This window comes from Urocitellus parryii, chromosome 7, assembly GCF_045843805.1.
Source record: "Urocitellus parryii isolate mUroPar1 chromosome 7, mUroPar1.hap1, whole genome shotgun sequence".
Taxonomy (NCBI): Eukaryota; Metazoa; Chordata; class Mammalia; order Rodentia; family Sciuridae; genus Urocitellus; species Urocitellus parryii.
The window spans coordinates 28,812,248-28,831,959 of NC_135537.1; the positions used below are offsets into that span (position 1 = coordinate 28,812,248).

The 19,712-nt window shown below is 33.0% G+C and overlaps 1 protein-coding gene across 1 annotated transcript in view; it reads right to left on the reverse strand.

Annotated features, from left to right (window-relative positions):
* Pkhd1l1 (PKHD1 like 1) overlaps window positions 1-19,712 on the reverse strand; it is a 142,378-nt gene that overhangs the window by 119,593 nt on the left and 3,073 nt on the right. Inside the window, exons 3-9 of the mRNA XM_026384545.2 lie at window positions 11,485-11,629; window positions 10,437-10,545; window positions 8,714-8,771; window positions 6,869-6,962; window positions 4,009-4,062; window positions 3,388-3,461; window positions 2,442-2,484 (exon numbers count right to left, since the gene is read on the reverse strand). Of these exons, the coding sequence (XP_026240330.2) occupies window positions 2,442-2,484; window positions 3,388-3,461; window positions 4,009-4,062; window positions 6,869-6,962; window positions 8,714-8,771; window positions 10,437-10,545; window positions 11,485-11,629 (577 nt within the window). The remainder of the gene's footprint in view (window positions 1-2,441; window positions 2,485-3,387; window positions 3,462-4,008; window positions 4,063-6,868; window positions 6,963-8,713; window positions 8,772-10,436; window positions 10,546-11,484; window positions 11,630-19,712) is intronic.

The window sequence follows — 19,712 nt, forward strand, 5'->3', positions numbered from 1 at the left end:
TGCCTCCTGAAATAAAATTTGAATGCAATTTATTTTGGATGACACTGAGGTGATTTTCACTAATTCATTGATAATGACTAGGCATTTCTCAATTAAGGGCAGCCTCAGTGAACCTTATCAGTTTGAAACAGCTGTCATTTGAACTTGGAGAAAATAGCAGAGAGAAGGTTGGCTATTAAAAGAGATACGGAATGGTGCCACAGTGATCCTTAATTAGTTCATTTGATATTCAGGAATGCTCCTGAAATTTGTAAATGTGAATTTTATAATTTATAGGGTGGTTTACCATTTTAAAAATGTTATGTAGTATTGAAAACTAGATTTTTAAGTAGTAAATATCATATTTTTAACAGTTATCTTAAGTTCCTGAGAATATTTTATATAGAAACACAATTTTCTCAATTATGAGGCATTAATATCAAAAGTTAGCCATTGGCTTTAGAAAAGAAATCATATAGTAAGATCACAGAATCAATAATCTAATGCAGTATTCTTGCTTATACTATATGTGAAATTTTCTGGCAGTTTTAAACAAGAAATTTCTGGGCCTGTTAATATGGAATATTGATTTATTTATACTTAGCAACCATATTCAGGCTTGATCACTCAAAATCTATTTTTGGATAATTATTTCTCTTATAGAGACATATGATGGATTTGGCAAGGAATATGTGTCATACAAACTTAGAACTAAGAAGTCTTTTTTTTTCACCTAAGCAAGAGTGAGACTAAGATCCTAAAAGAAGTATATATAGTTCTAGAAATCAAGCAAAATTTAATAGCTGCTTCTAACATGTTTTTCTAATATTTTGGGGGAAAATTACATTGCCCAGCCTTAACAAGTTATATGTAAGTAGTTCTGTCCTCACAGAGAATAGTTGTTAAATCATGGGGTTCTAGGTCATTTGTCTCATTATAAGTTACAAAGGTGTATATTTGCACCATTTCTGTATCTTCCACTCTGATTTGCTCTTGAATTATACTATTCATCATGGGTTTAGTCAAGTCTATATTAGTTTATAAAATAGCAACACTTTGTATTAAATGTTTTGTTCCTAGTTGTCTAGCACTAGATGGTCTCTAAATATAAGGATAGTGGATTTTAGTCCAACTGGAATTGTAGTGCCATGCAGGGATGGACTGATTATGACTTCCTCTTGTAATCTGTGGACACTGAACAGGAACAAAACCTACTTTGATTGTAGTATTGTCATTCTTTTCAAACTCCTAATTGCTGAATCTCTCTTCTGATACAAAAAAAGAAATCAACAGATCTAGTTTATATTGACATTAAATGGTAAATATTGTTGGTCTACTATAGTTATGTTAGTATTGAATGGCAAATAATGCAATTTATTTTAATTTTTATTAACAGTCTAATTTTCTCAATGAAAAACACTGTGACATTTTGGGCAGAACAATTCATTTAGATTTGGCATGTCATGGTACTGCCCACTAAGGGATTTAACATACCAGTTACCTTGACAGTCAGTAAATGTCCCTCACACATTTGCAAATGTTTCCAAGAGTGTAATTATCCTGCATGGCAGGGAACCCTGTCGGGATGTGAAGTAGTAGTAAGATGTGGTATTGGTGGCTGAAACCTTTGATCAGTCCTGGAATGCCAAGCTCAGGTTCTAGAGTTGGACTTCATGAATCGGCTTACCTAGTATTGCTTCTACTGGCTGAATATCCTTGGGAAAATTATTTAACATTCCTCTCATTTTTCCAGTGAGTAACATGGGCAGATAATAGTTTTCATTTTATAGGTTGTTTGGAGAATTAAGCTAGATAATGTATGTAAAGTGCTTAGCAGCATGCTTACCACTAAAAGTTTATTACTATTATTATCTATAATACATGGTTGGCAACATGTGTTAAGATTTTCATATTCTGATACTTCTATGAACATATGAAAGTCATTGAAATCAGTAAGCAAAACATCTGGAAATGAGTTCCAGTTCTTCTAAAAACAGTAAATGTATGTTATTAACAATCATGTTAAGATATGCAATTGAAAAGTCTACCATTTTTTGCAATAGTATTGCATTGATAGGTCAAAAGAAAACCTTTATGAGAATATTGATCAAGAGATTTTATCTATGCTAATATTAAAAATCAAAATTTAATTACTTTAGTTATTAAAAGAATTATAATTAAATCAGAAGAGTAGCAAGAAATAAAATAACACTTTTACATATTACAGTTAAAATGTTTTATCTGTTGTTTAAGTTAATGGTAAATTCCCAACAATTGAAAGGTCATGTGTGAGACACAAATTTTGAGTAAAAAGGAGTCACTGACACTTTAAATATTAATTTGGAGGGAAGAAAGTATTTAATTCTTTAATCTATGCATCTATTGCACAAAGTAAATACACATTTTATTTTATTTACCAAGTTCAATCAATTATGAAAACTATTATTTACAAAGTGACCTACCTTCCATAATCACTATCTAAAATGAAGCTGACATTGTGATGACCTGGAATTAATTAAAATACACAATCAATTAAATTCCAAATCACAGAAAAACGATAACTCTATAATGTAAAGCTAATTTTTAAAAGTGGAAAAAAATATAACATAAAAACTGTACTTAAACAATGGTGCATTAGTCCTCAAAGAAATAAAAGCTGAACTGTCTTTAAAAATTACCTATAATTTTTAAAACGTGCATAATAGGTGTCTTGAGATTATAGCTAGAAAAATTGAAAAAATATAATTATGAATAAATAATAATAAAAGAACAGATAAATAACCATGTGACCCTGACATTTCTTTTATTCATTCAGCAGCTACTTAATTGTTCATATCCTCTGTGAGGAGTTGAGAGATGCAGGGAGCACACAGTGTGTCCATCTCCTTATAGAGGCTACAATTGTCAAGAACAATAACACAACAGAGAGCTAAAAATTGTTACAAACCTAACAAGGAAAAGAAAAGCAGGATTTGAAAATATAAAACCAGATCAAAAAGCAGATTTTCTGAAGACATATATTTTATATAAAATTTTCAGGATGGGATGTTTACAAAAGGCTGAAACAGAAGATAGGAAACTCATTCAAGATTTAAAAGATGGATATGTCTAGGGTACATAGAGCAAGGGGAAAAGAGAAGCATGAAATTAAGGCACTAGATAAAATAGCAGAACTAGTCATGGGATCCTCTGGGCAAAGAAAGAAGAAAAAAAAGAAACCTAAAGATGTTTACTTTATATGTAAACCTTAAAAAGAAGCAAATTCATAGATGCTCATATGAAAGTGAAAGAAGCAAGGAAGAGAGGAAATAAGAAAAAAAAAGATAAAAACAGCAGAGAGGTGCATAGGAAAACCCAAAACAGGGAAGTAGAATCAAACACCTTTGAAGCAAGACAATAGATACTTACCAATGTAAGTTCCAGTTATCTTACAAGTCATAGAACCTATGTCTCCATTCGGATGATCCAGTTTTAGACCATACCTAACAAATTGTATATGGTAATATTAAATTGTATAGAGATGCTATTTGTTTTAAACGTTACTTTTCCCTGAAAATGTCTCATTAATTTCAGAATCTGTATTAGGATGGAAACCATTGGTACAACTAAAATTTCTGCAAGATGAAAATAATCCCCAGACTTCACTAAAGATATTTAAAGAAAATTTCACTTAATAGTGAAATACTTTGTGAGTAGCTTTGATATTGCCATTAGTATTTCTTCTAAAGAATTTTAAATATAATGAAATAAAATACTTATTTGTTTATGATATTTCTTAAACCATCTTTCCTCATAATAAAATAAACAGCCCATATCATTCTACATTGGAGACAGAGGAGAGTATAAAGTAGCACTTAATTATATAAATGAATGCTAATGTATAATATAAAATACTATGTATAATATAAAATATTATCATTCATGCTGTATTTTAAAGCATTTAGCTATGTAGCATTGCTAACAATTACTACTTAAATTTAGTATGCTTATCTCCTGTTTATAAAAGAAAAAATTATTTTAGTTACTTACAAATTATCAGATTGTGGTATGAGAAGCTCACAGGGCATTCCTCCAATATAAACTCTGCATAAATATTTTTATTAGAAAATATAAAATTATGTTTAATATATTATTTTAAAATGTTCTCCTCCCATCAAGCTAACTGGTCACCTTATATAATTTTCTCTCAATCAGAAATACCATTGTTTGTATCCATATAAGTACCATTATTAGTATCCATCACTCATTGCTTCAAAAAACATCTAGTGAACATGATTATGTGTCTCTAGGTACTGGATCATATTAGTAAGTGTGGGACTGCCCTGCTCTTGTGGGGCAGATATTTTACTGGGAGACCCTATAGTCATGATATTCTTCACGTATTTGATACGTTAGAAGATATTAAGTACCACAGGAAGCACTTGCCTACCGTGTATGAGGCCCTAAGTTTAATTCCCAGTACCACACACACAAAGTACTATAAAAAAGAAAGCATAGAAACAAATAGACTTATTCACTTAAAGTTCAAGCAATTTCTATTGGAAAAGTTCCAATAGAAACATAATCTTCAAATAAATGTCATACTGATAGAACCTGGTGCTACTGGAGGCTTGTAGGTAACTGGTATTATATTTTTTGCAACACCAGAATAAACTACCCAGCTTCTGTGACAACAAATTCCAGACTCAAAATAAATTGACACACAAACTTAAACTATAAAAAAATTACTTCCATTTGAAGAGAATACTGAACTTTTAAATATACTTTTACACACAAGTCCTTTCACTTGACCATTACACATGGTTTATAAAGCAAGTAAACTGAATTATTGTGCCCATTATAGAGGAGCATGAGTTAAAATTCTTCTAACCTATGTTATTCCAATTCAATAAGAAATTTAGCAGATGACACAGGCTTTCATTACATTTAATCCTTGCAACCATCAGTAACTATAATCCTTCTATTTAACAAATGAAGAAATTAAGGCAGAGAGTTTAATTATGACACTAGAGCTCCCAAGGCATTTCCTTGTGCCTGAGTTCCATTAGGAGGAGTCAATAGCCAAGGGCTGTGCACTAGGCAGTTCTGTTTTCCAGAGCTTGTTCATTAAGCCAAATCTCCAAATTCAGATTAGGGATAAATTATAGAGGACCTATTACAGAGATACACACCTGCAACTAGTGAGGGGTAGAGAAGGAATTCAAACCCAAGCTCCCACACTTGGCAATTCCCACTGGTGGTATGCATATACATATCTATCAGATTTTTTTCCACATGATCTTTTAGATGAAAAGCTCCATAATGGCACTCGTCCCTCTATTCATTTGTATCTCCTCTGTAATTTGTTCCCAGTCAGAATTTGGAGATAGCTGAATGGACAAGATCTGGGAAGCAGATCTCCTAGCTTCCTGCCCAGTACACAACTCTGCTATAGACTCCTTCCTAATGGAATTCAGGCACAATGAAATGCCTTGGCAGTCTTGGTGCCCTAATTAATGTGGCGCAAACGAAATAACTGAGTTTCTAAGAATTTCTCATCTGTCCATTAACAGGCAAGTGAAAAAATTTCCTATGCATATATGATCTGAGGATTTCCAGAGAACAAGAGCTAGGTAGGCTTCCCTCTGGCATCACTGATAATCCTGTTGTGATTTTATGAAGTAAGTTTCATTAATTTCCTGGTATAAAACAGAAATAAAATTCAATCACAGTGGGGGAAAAAAAGAATTTCTTTTTGGAAGTCAAACTTTCTTCTCCCTGGCATCATTATGACAAAGCATAACTAAGAAAATCCTATTTAAGAATTATAATGTTAACCATTTATAACAATTATATTGAAGCAAATAAAATCTTTACTTATACTCAATTTTATATATAAAACATTCAATGAGTTTCTAGTGGTTATTTTCTTATATACAAGGAATCAATATGAACATTTCTGGAACATGATAGCTGCATACAAATGTAATTTAATTGAGAGTTCTACCCCTCATAGAATGCCAGACAAGTCACCTTGATTTCATTTAGCAAAATCTTTCAAATTGCTTGTCTTACAAATTTATGTATGCATATGTATGTGGGTATATGAACTTTTATATTTGATAATCCTCTAGTTGTTGCCTAAATTGTTTATTTATCTGTTTTATACATGTATTCAGTAAGCATGAAACATCTTAAAAGCTGTGTCACAAGTCCATGCTTACTTCTGCAAGAAATGAACAGGGCTTTCCTTCTTCTAAGGCAGGACTGAAATATCCCCATATAAGCTATAGGAGGATACTATAGTGACAATGTTAGTTTCCATTCCAAATGTGGACAATTAGATTTTGATGTTAGTTAACTAGCCAATGTTGCAATCGTGTCCACAGTTGGTAAATAGAGGAATCAAGAATCAAACCCTAGCTTGTGCATGAATTATTTTTCCTCAGCACTTTTACAATACACCACAGTACAATCAGTACAGTAAAGTGCCAAATACTGTGCTAGAAGGCTTGGATTCTACTCCTAACCTTGACTAGGTTATGTGATCTCCAGGCCTTAGGTATTTTGAAAAATGTACAATGAGGAAATTAAATGATAGTCTTCCATTAATAGAGTTCTATGACTATAAATCAATTACTATTAACCTTGCTTTCATGTGCTCTCCATTAATAAAACCCATCACAGTAAAAGAAGGAATTATGTCATACCAAAAAAGAAAAGAATACATACCATTGTTTCATGTCAATTAATCAACCAACAGTCTATTTTTCTTCCTTTAATGTAACTAAAGAAATACTGGCTAGTCCCTTCACATAATTGTGGGTCTTAATATCAGTGGATCCATTATTATTGGAATATCATATCTCATCTATTAACTATAAGAACATATTTCCACATCAAAAATTACCTCAAAATTCTAACATTTTTCCCATTTGAGCTTAGTGCAGTATTACTTCCATAGACATCAGTGAAGATTCTGCCTTGGATTGTTATTAGTGTACCTAAAAACAAAACAAAAAACACAAAAAAGTTCTGTGTGGTTCTGTGTAAGAATATCTCTCCATATACATAACTCCAAAACTCTAGATTTTTCACAATAAAACCAGCATCTTGACATTTATTTCTAATGTTTTTCAGAGTGTTCAGCATTTGTCAGAAAGTTTCAATAAGTAAAGCAAAACATTGAATGAGTATCTATAAGTATTTATAGATTAAAGAGGTGTATCACTGAAGACAGGTTACATTTTTAAGTGAATATTGTTTGGGTCAATAGCATTTTATAATGATTCCTACTTTATACTGAAAAATAAAACAAACCTTAGGTGAAATAAAAATTAAATATAAAAAATAAAAATTCCTGAAAACTAGGTGAAAATTTATATAATCAGGACGGCAAAGTCTTCTACAGCATAAAAATGAAGAAACGAATAATAAAGGTTAAGACCTGTAGATTTGAAATAAGAATTAAAAGCCATCTGATGGAAAAATAATACATTTTCAGAGCAAATGATAAATTTAATAAAATTTCCCACATATGACATATAAATATTTAATATATAAATAATCCTTCAAATAAAATTATTAAACTTAATATAAAAATGACTAGCATTAAATTAAGCCAAGGAGATATTTCTTCTTTATTTAAGAAGGAAATGCAAGTGTTCATTCAATAAGACTAAAAAATAAATTTAATGACATAAATCAAATAATTAGAAAAAAATTAAAACTTACAAATATTTTCATATAAATACTTGAAAACAATTAGTACCTACAATTGTCCAGGTGGTAAAAAAAAAAGACAATCTCACATATTTCTGTTGGGTTTATAAACTGGTATAATCATAGTTATGATTATAATAAAACATTGGAAGTTAGCTAAATGTCCAACTGGGGAAAATTAAACACCTTATAGTAGATTCAGATGTAGTCATTGAAAATAATTTTTAATGTTTTCATTAAAACATTAAATACATGGTAATACATAACAGTGAGTACATGGTAATAATACATAATAGTGAGATTCACTGTGACATTTGTACATGCACAGGACATAATTTGATCCATTTCATTCTCCAGTACTTCCCGTTTTCCTCCTCTCTTCCCTCCTCCTTGATCCCTTTCCTCTACGTTCTTGGTCTCTCCTATTTTTTTTCTAATTGGTTCATTATAATCATACTCAAAAGTGGGATTCATTGTGATATACTTGTACATGCACATAGCATTATTTGGTTGATTTAATTCCCCAATACCTCTCTTTTCCCAGATCATCCTCCTTGTCCCTTGATCCCTTTCCTATATTCTGTTGGTCTCTCTTTTTTGTGTGTGTGTGAGATAGAGTTTTTATTCCTTTTTTTCTCTTTAGTTTCAGCATGTAAGAGAAAAGATCCACCCCTGACTTTCTGAATCTACTTAGCATGATGCTTTCCAGTTCCATCTATTTACCAGCAAATGCCATAATTTCATTCTTCTTTATTGATGAGTAGAACTCCTTGTGTATATATACTACCTTCTCTTTATCCGTTCATCTATTGATGGACACGTAGGCTGGTTCCATAACTTGGCTATTGTGAATTGCACTGCTCTAAACATTAGTAGGTGTGTATCAGTATAGTATGCTGACTTTAAAAACTACTTTTTAAAAAATTGATAAGAATTTTACAATCAGAATTTTCAGATATTATAACACTTTATATACTGAAAAGAAATTAAATGACCACAAAACCTAAAGCATTTTAGCTATAATAGAACAAACCTGGAGTTCCAGATAAAGGTGTGATACTCATTATTGTTGGGGTTCTGAAACTTTTTGCCTGTAAAATAATAATATTAATAAGCAGTCATTCCTATTTCAATTTTATGCAGTAGAAATACTTCTTAAATTGTTTATATCTCAACAATATTCAGAATATGATAGTCAAAATATTTTCCTTTCTTATAAAAATAAAATTTAAAACATTTTCTGATTTTACAAAATATTTTCCTAATCCCCTAAAAATTCTCTTTAATTTCAAAATATTGTTAGCTTGAAATTTTAACATATACCTTGAGAAAGAAGTCAGTTTTACTGGCTGGGATTTTATAAAACATCATATTAAAAATAATTGCTGCATAATGGACTATGTGCTAAGGTACGCAGATAAATATTTTTTAAAACCCTTAAATATAGTACTATGTGTCAATTACTTTTAGATTGCTTTATTAATTTATTTCATATAATTCTCACAATGATGCTATAAGAACCTGTTTGAACCCTGAATTACAGAATTAAGCCACTTTACAACTGAGGAATCCTATGGAAGAAATCTCCCACATCTTCTTGGGGGAATTTTAAGACTCCTGAGTTATGAGAAATAATTCACTAAATAGAACTGAGTCAACTATATGAGTCCTCCATCTGGGGGAACGTGTTAGAAGTCACTGTTGGAGACTGACTTGGTTCCTGGCTGTGACAGAATTAAGAAAACCTCCTTCACAATGAGTGAAGCAGGAATTCCAAGCAAGGGGGAGACAATGTTTTTGGTGAGGAGGGTAAAACTGAGCTGTTCAATGAAGATGGTAGAGAGACCTATTGAGAGGTTATTGCCATAACCAGGGGAATGATGATAAGACCAGTATCAAAACAAAGGTCATGTGTGAAAGAAGAAGAACTTAAGAGCTGAGTCAGAGGATAGGATCATTACAGTTTGGCTTCTGAATGGTTGTGCAACCAAAAGTGAAGGTACAGAGAAACCAAGGGTAGTAACAAGTTTCTAACTTGAGATGGAGAGAAATAATCAGAGAAAAAAATAGGCTGAAGGAGGAATAAGAAGAAGTCCAGTCAACTTATTCTGAATTTAGCTCATTTGGGAGCCATTTAAGTACGATATTCAAGGAACCAAAACCTGGCTCCACATCTAGGTAGAAAAATGGGAGCCAGAAATATATGGGAATCAGAATCATCTCAAGGACAAAGGTCATTATGGTTTTGCTTAGCATTCCATCTCATATTGGACGATTGTGGTATTCAGAATCCACCACTTAACACCTAAATACAATTTTTAAGAATATATGAGATGGTGCTTAGAAGAAAATGTAGTTTTACAAACACTTCTATTCATGGAAATTAAATCTGAGTGGAGGTTCACTATATTAGAAATTACACAGAGAAGAAAAGTAAAGTTGTGTTGCTGTTCAAGATGAAGTGGTGAATCCTTTGAAAATAGGAAAAGGGAGAATCAAACTAAAAGCAGAAATAGGAAAAAAGTGTGACCAAGAAAATAATTTGAAAGTATAAATATTTAATTCATTAATAAAATTAATTTAACGGAGGAGGAACAAACCAGAAATAAAAGAGATTCAATTACTATGGAGTTTCAATTACTGGCGGATATGGAAAGAAAGAACTTGTCAAATCAGAAAGTAAAAACCTAGTTCTTACAAAAAAGAAAGAAAGAAAACAATCTCAATTATTTGTAAATAAGAAAAGATCCACATACATTAAAGCTGCATGCCCAGCTATTGATATGACCTTTGCAGGTGTTATTTTCTGCAATAGGAATCCCATCCACACTGACTCTAACAGTGTAAGAATCTTCCGGCATTGCTCTGGAAGGCAAATGAAGAATATATGAGAAATGTAATCATTTTATTTAGCATATAATATTAATGAAGAATACTGCTCCAGATCACATGTTATTTTTGAAAGTAAAAATGTCTACAATTCAAATTGACTTATAGCCAAATTCCATGTGAGAAGGGGTCCATCCTGAACCACTCCATGTTGCAAATTATAATATCATATGGCTCAGCAAATGCCTAGTCTGTGTTTATTGGTGCTAATTAAAGAGGATAACAAATAAAATTAAAAAAACAATAATATTCATTTAAAAGTACTAACATTGCCTTGGTATATATTTCATGCTGTGTTTTTTTTAAATAAAGTATTAATCAACTTTTCCCTTAAGGAAGCTTTTGATGCTGAAAAACAGTTAGCATGGGTAATGTGGATGAAATCCTCTGGAATATATGCTGTTGCTAAGGTCAATACTGAAGATGTTGCAATTTTAAAAAATTAATTTTTTTTCCTAAGATGCTAATAATACACATCAATTTGGGCTGAAAGGAAAGAACTTGAAATGTCACTATGCAAAATGATCATCTTTAATCTTAATAACTATGTGAATATTTTGAACAAAATAAATCAAATTGGACAGGAAAGCATAATTTTGGTATTTTGAGGTACATCATTACAATTTAATAGTAGCCATTTATCTCCTAAAAGAGCTCAATAATGATAAGATAATGGCTCTAATAAAATGAAAAAGGATATAGGATATATTTTTATCATGCCCATATGTGGAAAGAACATTATAATTGAATATAATAAAGGTATAAAATGATCTAAACATTATGAAATCAAACATAACTGATAATCAGAAAGATTGCTTGCAATATACAGAGTGACAAAACTCTTCCAATACCAATATGCATAAACTATTTCTGACATCAAAAGAATGATGTTATTAAAGATACTTTGAAACAGACCTAGTATAGCATGTAATTTGAGTTGAATGACTTGAATCTTTTTCTACATCACAAGTAATTGACCGGAAAGAAGAAACTAATTGCACACTGTTTCCCAGCTCAGCGTTATCAACTCCAAAGTCAAATTGGTTTGCTTGAGAGAAACCTGGAAAAATAAGAACACTCAATTATTAATAACAGAATTCTATCTTTAGAGATCTATAATTACAATAATCTATTGTAATTCAGTATCAAATCATTCAATAAATAATAATGAGTTGTTCTGAAGTTAGTTGTTAACCGACTGCATATTTTTCCTATGATTATATAGGTTATCTTGTTTGGTAGCACAGAAATTGGCTTAAGTTAATTCATTCACAAAAGCATTATGGCAGAAAACACACGCACACACACACACACAGACACACACACACACACACACACACACACACACACACACACACCATCACCACCACCACCACCACTACCACCAAATACCCATGCTATACAAATACCCATGCTATATGTGGTGGGGAAAACTACTGTTTAAAAACAATGGACTAAAGGACCTAGAAAGCGTTGAGGAATATTATTTTATAATTCCTGTGAAGTAAGTCTTAGGTGAAGACTTGTAAAGAAATAGTTTAGGTAGGAAGGGATAAGGGAAAGTAAATCTTGAAGAAAAAGAAGCTGGGCATTACTGAGGACAACTGTAGCTCCATCTTGCTGGAATTTCTAAGGAAAATATAGAATGCCCTTCTAATGAAAGAATCAGTGGCAATATCCTCATTGGTTAAGGGTTCCCCCTGGGGGATATAACTTTTCCTGCACTTTTGGGCTGCACATAGGTATATGCGATGTTGGTTCCAATGTCCTAAGTCACATGTGAGTGACTTAGAGAACTTCAGGCAGGAAAGTGGAAGCATAGATTGAGTCAAAGTACTCAGGAAACTATTTACCACAGCTGTGAACTAGAGTTAAGAACAAGAGGATGTGAGTCTAAGTATAAAAGGCATCTGGTACAGTCCATGCTTTACACCATACATATCTGCTTATGCCCTACATTTAAAGCACATTCACCAAGTCTGATATCAGTTTGAGTCTGGTAGCTAGCTGAGAGCTCTACTAAAGATTTAACACTAGAGGGAGGGTTAGTGCAACAAGCCACAGGCCACCCTGCCATAACTGGCGCTGAGTCTATAATGAATACTCACTATGGCCCCTCTCTATCACACACTGTAGATTTACCTATCATTAGCACTGCAGATAATGGAGACACTAGCCTTCATCTTTGGGAAATCTGAATCCTTAATTGCCTTACCCTTGTTGGATTGCAGTTGATGCCATTGCTTACTCACAGTTATGCAAGCCAAGAGATGTTCCCACAAATATCTTGAATTCCAGATACACTCCTCCTTTCTGCACTAAGCAAAAACATTACCTCTTCATGATAAGGAGAATTGATTATCTCTAGAATTGTACTAAATATTCTAGATAAATTCAAAGTAATTAGGTAGTAATAATAGTTTCAGTTCAGTTCATAGCTCAAATTGTGATCCCTGGTGGAAGCCTTCTCTACCTGGAAACTAACACTACAAATATAGGATAGCCTAAGGTTGCAAGTAGAGATGGCAAAAATTCAATTTCTGGATCAGTGAGAGTGATGGTGAAGGGAAACACTCCTTTGTTTCCAGGTCCATGCATTCTATCTGCTGGGAAATAGGAGCATATATCTTCACGGTTCAATGCATGTGGAGTACAATGGACAACAGCAGGCCATTTCACAGGATATTATCTGCAACCTGGCATCTTGGCAGTGGTTTAAATTGGCTCTTCTATCATTCTATTAGGCTAGATATTTCCTAGTGACACAGGTTTTGTGGTCATGTGGTCATTATTACAACTTTCTCACTATTAAATGAAAATATTTTGTGGAATTACATGACAATAAATCTGATTCTACAAGCTCTCAGAAGATGGTGCTGGCAGAAACACTGTGGAAAGTGAAGGCAAAGCCCATATCTGGAGTAGGTGTCAGTTCCAGTGACAAGAAATCTCTACTCTTTTCATTAGAGAAGGGAGTGATGTAATCCACTTTTCACTTAGTAGCAGGGTGGACTTCTTGAGGGTAGTACCTCTAAGAGCTCAGTGTTGGTCTCTGCTACTGGCAATAGGGTAGGTTATTTGTTCTTGGTGGAAATAAGTCCATAATGTTGGTCCATGCACAGCCTCCACTCCATGCCACTTTCTATGGCACTGAGATAGCCAAAAAGAGAAGCTCCAGATGAGTCATCTAGTCGATCTTTTTATTGCACTCTTCTGTGTGGGATGCTATAGGAGTTAACTTGAGATACGTAGATTGGCATGCTTTTTACTCAACTACTTGGATCCCTTTAGCTGTCTCTCTAATTTTCCTTTTTCTGATCTTCCAATTCTGTTTTCAGGACCTGGCCGACTTGTCATCAACCACTGCCTACGAGTCCATTAGAGCCTTACCTTGAAGACTGTTCCCTCCATACAAAGTCACTGATTATGTGTGCTGCTCATAGTTCTCCTGACCAGGGAAGATGACAGTGGAAAGCAAAAGGCTAGAGTGACTTCAGAGCATTTATAACTGAAATCAAAGGTGATGCCACGAAACTCTTAAGCAAGACACAGGTATAGATGGTCCTGGAAACTCTTCAGAGGGAGCTTGAAAGTATCTAAGGGAAGTGCATTTTAAATAGAGGAAACAGAATGTGCCAAAGCCCTGTGGTGGGACCATATGTGTGGATTCAAATATGAGCAAAGTGAGAAGTGGTAACAAATTAGACCAGAAATAGAGGCATTTAGGTTATTTTTATGAGTGGGGAACCATTGGGGGTTTTGAAACAGAGGCACAGCCTCATCAGACTAATATTACCCTAGATTCACTGGCTGCTGTTCTGAGAAAAGAGAAGCTGCTTCCTAGTAAGTCATGGAGAAATGGGTGGGATTATATTATATTTTGGCTGGGATTCAAGAGAAGATTAAAGAACTATAAATAAAAGGAAAAAATACTGGTAACACTTTTCAGGAATTTACTGTAAAAGGAAGCAGAGAAATGAGGTGGTAGAGAAGGGAGTGCAGCAAAAAGGTCAGTGATTTTGCTTTTACTTTTTTCAGGTGGGTGAAATAACTGTATGTTGGTATGCTGATGGGCATGACCCAATAGAATGGGACAAATTGATGTAAATGTAATGTAAAATAGCAGAAAATTATTTTAATCTCACTACATGTGCAAATTCAAAACTACACTTGGAAGTGGACATTAACTACTTTTATGCCACATTAAAATTTTTTTAATATTTATTTTTTAGGTGTAGTTGTCAATACCTTTATTTTTTTATGGGGTGCTGAGGATCAAACCCAGGGCCTCACACGCTCTAGGCAAGGGCTCTATCACTGAGCCACAACCTTAGCCCACATGAAAAAATGTTTTATTATTGAAACAATATTCACCTTTGAAATAAAACTTATAGATGAGATCAATTTGATAGTATTCTACTAATTAAGCCCTACAATTAAGTATTCTTCTAATAATATGTTAATGACATATCTAGACTAGTTTGCAAAGAGAATTGCATACAACTATGAAATTATCTACAATATAATATTTTATAAAACTAAATTAGTAAACAGTTTTTGCCCAGATTACTTCAAAATCTAAAATTCCTAAAGTCTGAAATTTAAAAATTGTCTATTTAAAAATATTTTTCTAGAACTATTACAGGTACTTAACATTAGAGCACCAATTTGGTCAACATGGTGACTAATACTATTTTTGAAATTATAAAAAAAATTTATTTTACAGTACAATATTTGCATTCATGTTATTAATATAAGTTTATTAGCCATTTAAATTTCATATTACAATTACCTACAGACTATCTTATCCCACAGTATAATAAACTTAACCTTAGTAAATAAGAAAAAAAATAGTAAGCCTAGAGATGCAAATTTAAGTCTTTAATTCCTGTTTACAAACTATTTATCATGCTGTAAATGACATAAATGTCCTACTTATAATACTGTAAGATATTTTTAAGATATTTTCTTAAAATGCTGGAAGTCTCCAGTATTCAACAAAACAACCATTATCACAATTTGTGCTTTACGTTAAATGGTTTCAGTAATTGAAGTGACAGAGGGAGATTGGAAAACATTTGTGGTGGGACTCCTTTTTAAATTACTGGACATTTTCAGTGTTTTTCAAAGGCTCATTAGATAATATGAATACAATATTGTTTAGCTTAGCACAGGACAAGAAGTAGGCTTTCCTGAGCCAAATGTTCATCAAATACCAAAGCTTCCAAACTCCAGCCTTGGTAAAGCTGCCTGTGAGGTGACAGTGGGCACAATGACAGTACTGTTTCATGGGAAGGGTCCATGTTTTGGACCTTGACACCCTGGATTAGAATCCTAGCTCTAGCACTTCCTTGCCAGTATGTCCTTGAGCAAGCTATAAACTCTCTCAGCTCAGTCTCCTCATCAGAAAAAACACCATAACCTACCCTATTAGAAACACAAAGTGATAACTTACATATCACACTTAACAAGGTGTCTGGCTCAATAAGATATCAGGGAAGAAGAGTTCACTAGATATCTGCTCTTACTAGTCACAAAAAAAATCCTGAGATTTAGGTTTAGCAACAACATCTATTTTCAAAATAACACAGAATCAGTAGTTGGGCAATTAGGATTTGAGCCCAGTTTGCAGATGTCAGTGCTTTTACTCCAAACCTTATCTTTTTAGCATCTCTCCTATCCTTCCTTTGTATGTGGGAAAAGTAAGAAGAAACTCAACAAATGGTAGGGATTTTAATAAATAGTACTTTATTCCTCAAAGGTTAAACCTTGATCCAGCAACTCATTTGACATAAACTGATTATGAATAAATTTTACATATGAAAGAAAGATATTTGCATTGAATTTGCAGATTTGAAAGTAGAAAGACAGTTTCTACTAAAATGGAACTGTGAAAAAAATACATGAAAACAGCAAAGAAAGCCACTCTTTAACACACTCTTTTGCCAATTTCTGCTTATCTTTGGAGTTCACATTGAGTTTGGAACACACAGAAGGACTGCTGGCAACTAACTAAAGAATGGAAAATTTTACTTGTGGTGTGGTACAGGATGTGATGTATATATATTTATTTTTCTGTTAGGTACATGCCACATCAATGATAGCATAACATAGGTCTGCTCTTTAGCAGCTATAGTCCTGAAATAATAATACTAGCCAAGGATTCTTTTTAGCTTAGGAATAGTATGTCCTATGTATGTATGTATGTATCTATCTATCTATCTATGTTACAGGAGTAAAATCTATGAAAAATATGAAGTAAATAAGTAAGATCCATAATTCTCTTAATTTTGCTTGAAAACAAATAGAGGTGTATTCCTAATTTTTAAACTAATCCCAATGAGGTAAAATGAAATACAAAGAAATCACTTCCTAAAAGAATTTTAATTTAAAACTATAATTCTAAACAAATAATCTGGTACAAAGAAGACACCTTTGGAAGCCCTCCAAAGCACAAAGATTACAGGAAGGGTTGGGTGTACCCTGGAAACAGAGAAAAAGTTGAGGCTTCAGAGGGAAATTCCTGACCTGGTGATGTGTTCTTTTTCTTTTTTTTTTTCCTTCTTTTGAAGAAGTACTGGAGACAGGAATTGCCAGGCACACAAACCTGGGTCTCCTGATAGCAGCAATCCAAAAGTAACACCCATGTTGCTATCATGGAAAATATCAGTGTTGTATAAGCAGGCAGTTGTTATGTACAATGCATACTCTTTTGGTTTTTCTCTCTCTCCCTCTCTTTCTTTTTTCTCTCTGTCTTTCAACAGAACTGGGAATGTAGAAATCCACTGAAAAGTTGTAACATTCAAACCAACTGGGAGGAAAGACACAGCTGATTAATGGAAGATAACTTCTACAGAATGAAGCCAGGCCTATAACATGAAAGCAAACAATAGGAAAAATAAAATAGCCCTAATATCTACAATATATACTATATGATGGGTATCTTAGATAAATTTTCCTTTTCAATATTCTCAATAGTACTAAAAGGTAGAAATTAATAGCCCAATTTACTGACGAGGTTAGCCAAGGCTCAGAGAAGTAGTTTTCTCTGGTCATGCAAGATGTAGAGTGGCAAACGGAATTGAAAGCCAGACTGGACCAAAGTCCATGCCCTTTCCATAACATAAATTTTATATGATTCAATACTTCAGTTCAACAAAAATGTGGTGCCATACATGGGAAACAAGTAGAAAAAAATGACCAAAAGTAAAATGTTAACTCCCCTCATTTCACTGTTTTAAAAACAGGAAGATAAATATCAAGGAAGACTATTGAGCATGGCTACAAAGTCACAAAAGCAATACGATTACAAATACTCCACAACTCTTTCTTCCTCATCTAATCAGTCTTCTTAGAAGATAAAATTATTTCTAAGACATGCCACTGATCAAAACAGTTCTTTTTTGACTTCTTAACTATAAAACCATATACATTTGGCTTCTTAAGCAAACTTTTTTTTTTTAATATATTGTCTAAAAGGTCAACATTGTGTTTGGAAATAGTCAAGTGGCATTGGAATACTCCAGAGTGTTAGCAGCAGATTTTCTAGTGGGTGCAATTTCAGATAACTCAATTTCCAAATCAATAACTTTCTATAATATTTAATTTTTACAATGATTTTTACAAAAATAAAATATTTTAAAATCATATTGGACCAATATTCAGGTAATCATCCAGAATTTACACATACATTTGGAAAATGGTTTTGATTGATAAATTATTGCTGCTGTGTGCAATTATAAAAACAGAGTATCTATCCATCAGGACAGCATAGATGAGTTATGTGAAGGTATTCTCTTAAACTTTTTTTTCAAGTTCATTCATGTAGTCATAGTAGCTCTGATATGTTTTGTAAATTTATTACCATTGCTTTGTACATCTTCCATATACATCATGTGCACCCAAAACCCTATATTAAAATCTGTATTTATTTAAAATTGTGTTATTGAGGTATTATTGATAAACAATCAACAAAAAGATGTATATACTTAATGTACTATATACAACTTGTTCAAGTTGAAGATAAATAAATATACACCTATGAAACCATTTTCAGAAGCAATTCCATAAGCATATTCATCATCTCCAAAAGTTACCTCCTGCCATTTGCATTATTTCTTATTTTTTTGTTGTAATAAGAACACTTGATATAAGCTCTTCTTTCTTTCTCTCTTTCTTTCTTTCTCTCTTTCTCTCTTTTTCTCTCTTTCTTTCTCTCTCTTTCTCTTTCTTTCTTTCTTTCTTTCTTTTCTTCTCTTTCTTTCTTTTCTTCTCTTTCTTTCTTTCTTTTTGTACCAGGGAACCCAGAGGTACTTAACCACTGAGCCACATCTCACAATCACTTCCCTCCACCTTTTTTTGTTTGTTTGTTTGTTTGAGACAGTTCTCACTGAGTTGCTTAAGGTCTTGCTAAACTGCTGAGGCTGGCTTTGAACTTCTAAGCCTCCTGACTCTGCCTCCCAAGTCACTGGTATTACAGGCATGCACCACCATACCCAGCCTAGCAAAATTTTAAGTATATGTTACACTATTGTTAATAGACACTAGGATGTACAGTAGATTTCTAGGACTTCACTCATTTTGCATAACTGAAAATTCATACCCTTTGACCAATACCTCTGTTCCCCTTTCTCCAGCCCCTGATAACCCTTATGCTACTCTCTAATTCTCTGAAGCAGTAAAAACATTATTTAGACTTAGCCTCTGAGAAAGATATATACCAACACATTTTAATTGACTGCAATGTGCAATTAAATCAGGGAAAGGGAAAAACCAATAAATGTGGGGTACAGAAGTCTGCTGTTCAAATATAACTTCACTCTTCCATAATTCTCTGCCAAGAGTCTTCCGAAATTGAGACTGACACACTTGGTACTTCACTAAGAATCCTGAGCCTAACTTCCTCAGAAAGTCATCTCTCACCTAAAAAACAAAGGTGATAACTAGAGCAATAAGCATAGCCTTCTAAAATGCTTTAAGAATAGAATGATTTATCTTCCCTCTTCCTACCCAAGACTGAGCTGGATCAATGTACTTAAATTCCAGCCATTATTCCTAGATAAGAAAAAGTTTAAGCTGGGAGACAGAAGGAAATAGTTGGGTATTTTGAGTTTCTTTGATTTTAATCTGAATATTTCTCTCTC